At 38.0% G+C, this 12,072-nt stretch overlaps 1 protein-coding gene across 1 annotated transcript in view; it reads left to right on the top strand.

The window, feature by feature from the left end:
* The window catches only part of EHD4 (EH domain containing 4), a 30,194-nt gene extending 18,628 nt beyond the window's left edge, over nt 1-11,566 (top strand). The window contains exons 4-6 of the mRNA XM_081938980.1: nt 506-918; nt 5,112-5,276; nt 8,700-11,566. Of these exons, the coding sequence (XP_081795106.1) occupies nt 506-918; nt 5,112-5,276; nt 8,700-9,239 (1,118 nt within the window). The 3' untranslated portion in view covers nt 9,240-11,566. The remainder of the gene's footprint in view (nt 1-505; nt 919-5,111; nt 5,277-8,699) is intronic.
* The last annotated feature ends 506 nt before the right edge of the window (nt 11,567-12,072 follow it).

The following is a 12,072-nucleotide window of genomic DNA, read 5'->3' as shown; positions in this document are numbered from 1 at the left end:
AACCCCCAAAATACTGGCATGGAAGAGTGTAATGAATAAAAATCTCTATTGCAATAGATTTTTGCCATGCTGGGCTGTGATGTGTTGCCAAGTTTAATAAGGTTCGGAGCTAGCTCTGATTTCTGTCACATAGAGGAAAACCATCTAATTTAGCTAGGAAGATCCTATCTGTAACAATGGAGTTAATTCTTTGGAATAAGATGCATGCTTGTGGGAGCCACTGAATATGTGAGCATTCTCCATATTCTTGACAACCTGTGTAATTCTACATTTATAATTCTAGTAACATTTGCTTTAAGTTCATGTTTAGAAACATAAAGCTGTGAACAGTCATTCATGAAAGTTATTTGCAGTGCAGAGTGAAGCTGAACTGGCCGCCAATGTAGTATCAAGCATTACAAAATTATGTCTTCATCCCACAAGAGTTAAGTTGAAAAACTGTGAGCAAAATCATATTTCATCAATACTAATAAATATTTCCTATTTATTGTCTTTTGTTGTTCAGGTTACGACTTCTGTCAAGTCCTGCAGTGGTTTGCTGAGCGGGTTGATCGTATCATCCTTTTATTTGATGCCCATAAACTTGATATTTCCGATGAATTCTCAGAAGCAATCAAGGCATTCCGGGGTCAGGATGACAAGATAAGGGTGGTGTTGAATAAGGCTGACCAAGTGGACACCCAGCAGTTAATGAGAGTATATGGTGCACTCATGTGGTCCTTGGGAAAAGTAATTAATACTCCTGAGGTGTTGCGGGTTTATATTGGTTCTTTTTGGGCCCAGCCCCTGCAAAACACAGAGAACAGAAAATTATTTGAGGCAGAGGCACAAGATCTGTTCCAGGACATTCAGAATCTTCCACAAAAAGCAACAGTGAGAAAACTGAATGATCTGATCAAGAGGTCACGGCTTGCAAAGGTAAGGTGGGATGTAATATATAGCCACTGACTGATGTGGCTGATTTGCTCACTTGCCATTTTCATCAGCAGTGCAATAATTGGCCATCTATATAAAGTCACAGAAACGTCATTATGATTATTGTTCCATGTGGGACAGATTGACACCTAGTAGACTAGAGTGTTGATTGTCAGTGGAAAGGGAATCCATTGTCTTCCATGGTAGAAATTTTGGGAGGCGTTATTATTTTCTTTCTTTAAAATATTTTTCTCCTGATGTATCAAACCTTTATTTACATTTATATTTCCTTTCCTTTTTGTTCTACCGTTAGAAAAGTATGGCTTTAATGGCACCCATTAGTCTATGCATTTTTAAAAGAAAATAACTTTTAAGGAATTTTTTATTACAATAAATAATTAAAGGACTATTCCTCTGTGGCCAGAAAATGCCAAATAAGAAATATACTCTCTGCAAGTTGCTCTAGTGGCCCTTTCCTACCTTCTGCTGCTTTTTGCCACTGTTCTGGTGGTTGTCATTGTAATATTGTAACCCAAAAGTGAAAGTGTCTTAATTGCAAGGGAAAGAATAAAAATCAACTTTCCTTCCTTCTGCAAGTGGACAAACTCATGATTTCTTTTTGTCCGGGAAGACTGGACCAGACAGAATGCACTATCTAGTAGCCAGGATCCACCACATTGCTGTTCCCCATTGTTTCAAGGACATTTAGTCCACCATAGACCCTTACCCGAAAGCCCGTTTATTTGCTTTATTAAGGAAAGAAATCAAATTGCTTAGGCTGCTATGGAAGCTTCCTATTTCAGAATAACCAAGGAGTCAGCATTTAAAGTGTTTTAATTTTTTTTCTCTTCTCCCCCCCCCTCCCCTCCACCACCTTAAGTTGCAGCAGTTGTGCAGGATTCAGGAGGTTCATTCCACATTCCGCTCATTCATTGACCTTGGATAACTTTGGATGGGTTTCTCTCTCTAAACCATCCAGTAAAATTAGGCAAGAAGGCCTGAGAATACGTCATCTTGGCTTCTAATCCAATTTTATGAAACTTGTGGCAAGTCTTTTCCTTGGTTGCAGGATCTTCTCTCTGGTGCTGCTTCTGGGCTTTAGGTCTTTTGTGGAGAAAGGTGGCTTAAGGGCTCCCACACATAAAAAAAATGCTGGATGTTTTTTTGCACAGAGCCAAGAAAATGCTAACTTCATGAATAAGGAGTGGGATACAAACAATTTATTTTATTCATTTTCATTTCATTTTATTTGCTTAGGAGCATTTATTACTGCAGGACCTGAAACAGTAATAAATTGAAAGAAATTGATTGTGTGAACCTGCTGGATCAATTTGATGTATATAAAATATAAATTATTTTAATATTCATTTTAAATTTATTAATTTAATATATGTAAAAAATAGTATAAATTATTGTGAACTTGTATGTGGAAACTTGTATATACAAATGTAGGCACCCTAATTCAGTTTTAGTTTCTTTCTTTTTCTTGGTCCTTTTTCTTTTCTTACATCTGGGGTTGTGTTTTTCTGTCAGTATCAGGTACAAACTGCTTGACGATATTGGATGTCATCTGGTATAAGCAGGAGACAGGCAGAAGTGGAATTTGTAGCCATTGAACTGAAATTTCAATACCTTTAAAGTTAAAAAGAAAAAAGAAAAATTCCAATGGCTTTACAAACCATGGTGTAAAAAAAATAAGATATACCTTTCATAGAGAGGAATTTTAATTATGCTTTGTAATGACATTCAAAGAATGTTGTAGTTTCAGTCTAGTGGTCTTGACTTTTTTCCATTGTAATTCTAAATACAGAAGCTGTGACTGTTGCTAATTATGATACACTCTTCTGTTTTTATTCTAGTCACTGTTTCACTCTTTCTCGTAACTGAAATAGTCTGGACTCACAAGGGGGAATTATGTAGATTATATATAATTATATGTTTTATTGGGAGCAGCCCAGAGTTGGTTAGAAGATGGGCGGCTACGTAAATGTTTAAATAAATAACTTTTGTAAAAGTTTTTGAACAGACACTATACTTGCAAAGCTCCTGTTTACATAACTATTAATGTCCTTTAAACTTGTACTGAATGCTTCAGGCATTTTCCTGCAATTTTCCTGACCGTTAAGAATAGGAGAAAGCTCTTTCACCTTGTTTGTTTCAAAATTAGAACATGGTTTTACTAATTTTCTTTGATAGCATTGTTGTATGCATGTATGCATACATGTTCCATCTAATAGATAGCAATTGCTGTCAATATCAATACGCCAGTTTATCTACATCCAAGTAGAACAGGTATCAATCCATGGGCATCCACAATGGGGTAAGAAGCTTTTAAAATAGTATGTAGTGGAAAGTCCATTCCAGTTTGGCAAAGGCACAAGATAAGCTTTACTGAAACTTGGCAGTATACTTTTCAGATTGATATTCCTCAGCTTTATTGCCTTCTTTTAATAGTACTACTAGTTTTACCCTTGCCTGGTAACATTTGTAAAATTGCAAACATTGTCTAAACGTGGAAGCATACAAGTAGTTGTCAAGTAATATATAATTATTAGCTAAAAGAGAGAATAGGTTATATGCATATAAGTGATGGGATTCAAAAACAATTTTAATACCGGTTCTGTGGGCGTGGTGTTGCTTTGTGGGCGTGGCAGGAGAAGGATACTGCAAAATCCCCATTCCCTCACCACTCCTGGGGGAAAGTTACTGCAAAATCCCCATTCCCTCCTCATCCCACTAACCTGCTTTCCAGCTCCGTTCTCCTGTTCAGGGCAACAAAAGAAGATCAGCTGGAAGGCAGTGGGGGCGGGGCCAGCCTATTTGCCGGTTCTCCAAACTACTCAAAATTTCCACTACCGGTTCCCTAGAACCTGGCAGAATTGGCTAAATACCACCTCTGATGCATATACAAGCACATATATTCGTAACCTATAAATTGCAAGCATCATTAATCTATAATTCTCAACATCCTGCTGAGGTTTCCAAATGTGGCTATCTCAGTAAGCAGCGTTTGGGATAATGGTAGAGATCCCATCTGTCAATAATCAAAAAAGATTATGAAACCAGAGAGAGAGAGAGAAGGGAAAACACTTATTTTTGTTACCTTAACAATTCTTTCCTGTTCATTTATACATACTTTCCTGCTGAAGGGGTTAAAGGCCTATTCTAATTTCAAAACTCAGGAGGACTCAGGTGGTTCACTCATTTTATTAAAAAGCATTTAGTTTCTGGAACTGTAGTTCAGATGCACAGAGTAATGAAGTGACCCAAAGAAGTGAGCTACCATTCCTGGAAGCCTCTGCCTTTTAATAGAATGGGTGAATCCGGGGGGGGGGGGGGGGAGAGAGAACAGCACCAGATTCCTCCTGATTTTTGCCTACGATAGAACAATGCAACTTTTTGTCCTACAGTCCTGAGTTCCAGGATTTGAAGGGAAAAAAATTTCTACCATCTAGGGGTTCCCCATACTTTTTCCTTGGTTGATTCCCCCGCAACCTTTTGATGGAAGCTAACCCAACTTTCACCATACAGAAGAGCAGACAAGGCCAGGAATTCTTTTGTACTAATTCATGTTACTTCTTATTAATCCATAAACTAATTTTTATATACGTTTTGTATGTTTTTCAATGCAACAGTCTGATCTAAAGCATGCATTTTTCCTTTCTTAGAAGTTGCTCCCAGTTCTGATTTTGAGTTAGTTGAAGCCTTTTTTCCCCCTATTTCCTCTCAAAAATTGGACAGTTCTTAAGTTTACTATTTTTTTTTAACCCATTCTCCCATACATAGTCAGACATACAGTAAATGTTTGCTAGACATACTTAAGAGTTTTTGGTAAAACTGTTCCAGAAATACAAATATTATTTTTACTGAATTTTGCTGCATTCCATTGTATTTTATGCATCATTCTAACTTAGTAAGTTCCTCAGTTTAATGTAAGTTTCTGGTTCCAATGTTGTATATTTTGAAGTTGCTAGTTCTTTTTAGAGCTATGTTGGTGCTATTAGGGATTATCAGATTTTTATTAAACGCCCATGATTCAGCTTTACAAGTGCTTTTCTGGATTTGTGTATGCTTAATTTATTTACATGAAATATATATAGATGCATGTAGATAAATGTATTTTCATTTATTGATTGATAAATGTAAATATAATTTTTAATGCAAACATAATTTTTAAAACTAATTACTCTTTATAGGTGCATGCTTACATAATCAGCTACTTGAAAAAGGAAATGCCTTCAGTATTTGGAAAAGAAAATAAAAAAAGGGAATTGATCAACAAATTACCCGAAATTTATCGTCAGCTACAACAGGAGTATCAGATTTCACCAGGAGATTTTCCTGAAGTCAAGAAAATGCAGGTATTGTATCTCAGTAGACCAAACCGTATTATAGGTGAATAGATTACCAAACAGCAATTTATCTGTTCAAAGTTGCAATGCATGATAATAATTCCATATCTCCACCTAACCTCAGTTTTAATTCCCACAACTATTTTGGGATATATATATATATTATGATCAAAAAGAATATTTATTTTTCACATTTCTGAACTGCCCGTCTCCCTCAAAGAGGGGTTCTGGGTAGTGTACAGCAAAATGTCACAATATGTAACAATATATAAAAATTAAAACCTTAGAATTAAAATTTCAAAACTCAAATGATTTTATAGGCTGGCAAAAATAATTAAAAAGGCAAAGGAAGGTTTCTTGGCGCACCAACCCTGCTCCGTGGCTGCCAGATCCTTTGACCTCCCCCTGCAAGCCCTTAAATAAATAAGTAACAGTGACGTGCGGTCAGTGGAGGCAAGGGAGGCGGAGCCTCACCTCTCTTCATGAAATAATAGTATATAATATTATATACTATAATATTATAATATTATACATCCGTCCGGACGCGCCCGGGAGCTGCGGAGGGCGGAGGCAGAAATGTTGTCGGCGCTCCCAGATGACGAAGGCACGAAAGCGACAGTCGACAGTCGCTTTTGTGCCTTCGTCATCCGGAAACGCCGACATTCTGCCGGGCGCGCATGGATGGAGGTAGGCAGAATGGCGCCGATCCGATCCGGCGGGCGAGCGACCAAGGATCGGGCTGCCTTGCACGCTCTTTCGTCCGCCCGGATCGCCTCGGTGTCGCTGTGGCTACCTCCGTCCGGGAGCTGCGGAGGGCGGAGGCAGAAATGTCGGCGTTTCCGGGTGACGTCATCCAGGAGCGCCGACAACATCAGCACAGACGGAGGTAGCCACAGCGACACCGAGGCGATCCGGGCGGACGAAAGAGCGAGCGAGGCAGCCCGATCCTCAGTCGCTCGCCCGCCGGATCGCCTCGGTGCCATTCTGCCTACCTCCGTCCATGCGCGCCCGGCAGAATGTCGGCGTTTCCGGATGACGTCATCTGGGAGCACCGACTACATCAGCACGGACGGAGGTAGCCACAGCGACACCGAGGCGATCTGGGTGGACGAAAGAGCGAGCAAGGCAGCCCGATCCTCGCCCGCCGGATCGCCTCGGCGCCATTCTGCCTATCTCCATCCGTGCGCGCCCGGGAGCTGCGGAGGGCGGAGGCAGAAATGTGTGCCTCCAGCACACGTGGTCCCATTCCCCGCCTTCCTGATGACGTCACCAGCCTCACCAGCCATTAACATCACAGCACGTCACTGATAAGTAAGGTTAGTACACAGTCAGCCAGATGTTTATACTGGATTTGGCATTTTTATCCACCTATCGCTTTTTCCTATGGACTTGGGAAGATGACGATAATGATGATGTACTTTATTTTAAAAAAGTTCTGTCCTCCCACAAAACTATTCCCACCTAGCTTTACAATTTACTTTCAACAATCTTATCTAGTTAGGTTGGGTTTCTGGTTGGGATATTTACACTAAAAAACCTTCACGGTCTTGTCAGCTGTCCTTACTGCCTCAACTACCCATACTTCTTTTAGGAAAAAAAAATGACCTTTATATTGCTTTGCAGACTAAGGGAAATAGAAGCGCTAAAGCAAATGAGCTCTTATGAGAGAGAAACACAAGCCACATTAAAAATGTAATGATACATACCTGTTATGATTCTTAAGCAAACAGGAAGATGATGAGGATGAGGATGCTTGTATCCCGTTTTTCAACTCAGAATGGCTAACATGTCTAATTTTAAATTAATATTATTTTTTTAAATGTATCTGATTGCTTGTTTAACATTTCCAGCTCTAATTTAAGAGAGAGTTAAAGTCTTAGATTTGTTGGATGGACCGACAAATAGCATCAGTTTCAGGGTTTATAGGCCTTGCTGAGAACTATGATAAATAAGTGATAATGTCTTTTTAGTCAGTCATAAAAAGCAGTCTTGGAAACTTCCGTTGGAAGTATTGTGCCCCTCTTGGGGAGGAGGAAAAGATGGACTGTAAAACAGAGGGGCTTTTTAGATTCTGTCCTGGCATTTCCAGAAAAGGAAATGAGGAGAAGTCTGAAACTTCGGAAAAGTCTTACGAATCATCAAACAACACTAAGCTAAATAAAATAGCAACTGTAAACAACAGTTTCCTGCACTCACTTTAGGGGAAGAACATTTGAATTATTTTTATTTCATTGGGGAAGGGGAAAAACTCAAGTTTTGAAGAGCAAAAGAAAAAGATTCAAGGTTTTTTGCCCATTGCATCCCCTTAGGAATAGCAGTTAGGTAGTTGTTTGGAATATTCCTAGCCTTGTGTCCCTGAGTGGAATGTACGCAGCTACCACCGGTCTTCCCTATGCACTCCTACTTAAGCATACACAGAGCAGAAACACACACTGAAGTGCAACACATTACCTTTTTCCCAGAAGAAAATAGCAGATGTTTCTTATGGCCCTGCTGATAAAAGAGAAATCTAGATGCCAATGCCTTAATTTTTTTGCCCCAATCTTCTTATTCTAGTACATATGTACGTATACCCTAACTGGAAATTCTGGGAGTGAAAGTCGGTATCTCTTAAAGTTACCAAGCTTGAAAAACACTGGTCTAGTGGAATATTGAGGAAATTTATATCAGGAAGGAAAATCCAATAAATAAAATTGAGTTCAAAAGGGCCCAGATCTGGCTGAGGGCTGCAAAGAAAAACTTTTCAAAAACTTTTTTTTTTTATGACAATGCATTCCTGTGGGAGAGGCAGTGGGGTAGTGGCTTGGAATGCTCCTGTCTTTTAACTGTAAGCCCTTTTCCTCCCCCCCCCACCCCCACCCCATTCACATGAACCAAACAAGAACATCTCTTTTCACCTCCTGTTCACATGTACCTGACAGTGCATACAGATTGGATGCAATAAGTTGCTTCTTTACCCAAAAAGAAAATTCAGATGCTGCTTATTGCCACTGCTGTTAAAGGGTTAGGGGGGGAAATCCAGAAGATATACACTACGGGCATTTTATACTTTTGAAGTGCAGATTCTTACTTGTGAATAGCATCAGTGGGATGAGAAATTACCAACACTGAAAGTATAATTGGCTTCCTAATAATTCTATATGAATTGTTGAGTTGAAGCTCAATTGATTAGGTTGACTGCTGCTTATGGAAATTCTGTACCTAGAGATATGGTGCTTTTCTACCCCTGAAATGAACTTAAATTTTCATCCTGTATCCTGTTTGTCCAGACTGGATAAATATTGTTTCCTCAAACATACTGTTTACTTTGTAATGTTGTTCGCAACATTCTGTATTCCTCCTTTTCAATCTTGGTAAGCATCAATAATTTCTTCAAGGAGGTATTGAAAAGATTCTGACTTGTCATTGTTATGTGTTTTTGTCATTTCATAGGAACAATTGGAGAACTACGACTTCACTAAATTCCATTCGCTGAAACCAAAACTGATAGAATCCGTCGATAACATGCTGTCCAATAAGGTGGCTAATTTAATGACTCTGGTTACACAGGAAGAACGTAACATGCCAACACAGAAGGTTCAAGGCGGGGCGTTTGAGGGTACCACAGCAGGACCATTTGACCATGGCTATGGGGAAGGTGCCAAGGAAGGAGCTGATGAGGAAGAATGGGTTGTTGCCAAAGATAAACCCACATATGATGAAATCTTTTACACTCTCTCGCCGGTCAATGGTAGAATCTCTGGGGCCAACGCAAAGAAAGATATGCTGACCTCCAAACTGCCAAACAGTGTCTTGGGGAAAATCTGGAAACTTGCTGACTGTGATAATGATGGCATGTTGGACGAAGAGGAATTTGCATTAGCGAAACATCTCATCAAGATAAAATTGGAGGGATATGAACTGCCTAGTTACTTGCCCATCCATTTGGTACCCCCATCCCATAGGAAAAATGTGCGTGGAATAGAGCGGTAAATGAATTGTTAAAAAATTAAACACACAAAATGGTGGAAACTGTTACATAGAAAAACTTGCAAGAATCCTTTTAATACACTTGAAAGTATATTAATCTGCCAATATTTTCAGAGCCATGTCAAATGTTAAATTTGTGCTATAGCAAAATCACTTTTGCATTTTTTTAAAAAAAGCACACAGAGCATAATTGGCAACGAGAAACTAAAATTAGTCAGGGCATCCATGTATGCACATTTGTGTCCTTATAGAAATTATTTCTGATTTTTAAAATATACATCTATATAGATGTGATATACTTTGTACAAGCAATGTAGAGGTACCAATTACTTTTATGAGTAGATATAGAAACCCTCTTGCACAAAAATATTTTGTCAGAAGTGCCTTTTAAATATCTTTTTGCAAATAATAAATGCATAAGAGAAATGTTTCCATTAAATATACAGCCACATTGATAAAATAGGATTAGGTAGGTGTAAAATAAATTCATACATTTAAATAATAAAACGCAAAACTTTAAAACAGTTCTCTTCCAAGAGCCATTGATTATTATTTTTTTGCTATTTGAGATATGTTTGAAATATTATGATATACCAAACACTATGTTTCTTAGATTAGATTACATTTTTAGGCTAAAAGAATACATTTCAGTGCAGCTTTGTTGTTTTAATCAAATATTTAAAAGCATGTTTAGTTTAAAATTTATGAACAAATGGTTCAATGGGAAAAAGAAAAATATGGTATGGAAAAATAAGTGTTTTAATATTCATTTGAGAAAATTGGGAAATATAATGAAGAAATAATTATTTTGGTTGATATTTTAATTGTGATCAGAGTAATTGTTGAACTGATCCATATGGCCTTTTTGCAAGTAAGATATAAAATATCAGTTTTGCAGGATTAGATTGAAAGTCAGATTCTCCAGAAATTCTATAAACAGGAGATGAATGCATTAGAGTACCTTTCCTTGTTGTTCTCAGCATTTGGTGATTAGAGATACGCTGTCTCAGACCCTGGAGGTTCCATTTAACCTCATAGCTGAAAAGTTATGATAAAATTAGTGTCTGTATATTTTATTTTTACTTCATAAAGTCATTGGAGAGGAGGCTATTACCAAAATATTGTGGTCAGATCCTAATAGGTTAGAGGTAATTGGTACATTTTTATTAGCTATAAATCTGTAGAGTACTTTTTGTACAAATATAGTTTTAAAAAAATACCCATTCTGATAATTCAATTCCATAAAAATAAAACTTACTAACCACCTAACAATATTTTTTGCAATGCTACCGTTCATAAATAGAAGGTATACTTACTGAAAGTGAATTACACACAGGTAAACTGATTTGATAATTCTTCTCAGTGATATTATTCATTGTTTAATGTGAAAGGCAAAATTGATCATTCCTTGGTATTCCCAGTTTTTGGGTGGGTAATGATCATAGGGATCTTGCTTGCTATTCTCTTGCTTCTTCCTTTGTATTGTCAGGTGTCAACGTCTTGTACACATTGATCAAGTTCAGTTGAGTTGATGCCTTGAGCTTCTGAATGAAAGGCAGGATATGATTGTGACAAATATGAAGTCAGATTGGTCCAGCCACTTCAGTCTCTTCTGTACTGATGAGTGGCCTTTCCACACTTGTTGCCCCAGATCCCTTTAAGTGGGGGTCCTAGCATGACATCTGTTTCTAAAACATATACTTTGTCAGGAAACCATGTTACATTTAGGCATTACCTTAAGCCATAGTATACTTAACTATGGCTTACTGAGGAAAACCCAGATTTTTCTGGGTTCAACTTTACGGCGAAGTATGATTAGAACCGGGTATCACTTTTAGATCTTCATTATAACCGCTTTGTGAGCATTGTCATTAAGGTGCTATAATCATCTCAACTTTTTTTTTTAGTAGATTGCTTAATGAAAACTCCACCAAACTGTCAATCTAGCTCCAGTTCTGTTACCAAGATTAATATTCAAGTACAAACCCATCGGTCAGGAGGGATAGTACAGGCCAGTGCTGGTTTTGGAATGGTGGGGATTTCAAGGTTTTTGAAAGAGCTAATTTATTGAGAAAGGGTAGTAAGAGACAAATGGACAGGAGGACCACATATGGACTAAAGAGCCTGGTGTCTGGAAGGAATTTATCATCTTTCGCTCTTGTATTATTGAGTCATAGCAGATACAGATTTCAAGGGAGGAAATCATTAAAGGGAAACTGAAATTCTTGTGACACTGGGGAAAAAAATCAAGAGATAAAATTCTATCTGTAAATGACAAATAAACAGAATATATAATTTTATTTATTGCCAAAAAGAAAATAAAAAAAATATACAGCTTAAGTCATTTTAGTTTGTCTTTCTTTTTAGAGTCATACGTATGTGCATGTACAAATGTTTGCATGTTTTCCCACTTTAAAGTCTGGCCCATTGAGAAGTGTCTTCAAGTCAAGCATAGCAGCCAGCAACTTCAGGGCCGTGTCCATATAGTTTTCTTTACAGGCATAGTTTTCTACTGCCTCCTTCCGGGATGTGTTTTCAAGTTCCCAGTAATGTCCACAGCTCTGGTATTTCCTGGTGATCTCTTTATCTAAACACTAGCCAGGTCCAACCTGCTCAGTTCTTTCGTGTGACTTTGATGGTGCCATGGATGTCTTACTGGATTGTAGCAGAAACAGCAAATGTAAATATCCCGTGAAAATTGTTGCTCATCCCTTTTTCTTAAAAAAACACTTGTATTTCTGAAAGGTCCTCATTTTCTTAATTATTCTGCTGTCATTTTTGAGATTGGTGAGTGAAATTTGCTCTGGTTTCTTTTTGCTGAAAGAAAAATTGCTGA

Source organism: Natrix helvetica (assembly GCF_964273705.1).
Source record: "Natrix helvetica genome assembly, chromosome: 1".
In the NCBI taxonomy this organism is placed as follows: domain Eukaryota; kingdom Metazoa; phylum Chordata; class Lepidosauria; order Squamata; family Natricidae; genus Natrix; species Natrix helvetica.
The sequence above is the reverse complement of the archived record's forward strand: the minus strand, read 5'-3'. Positions and strand labels throughout refer to the sequence as shown.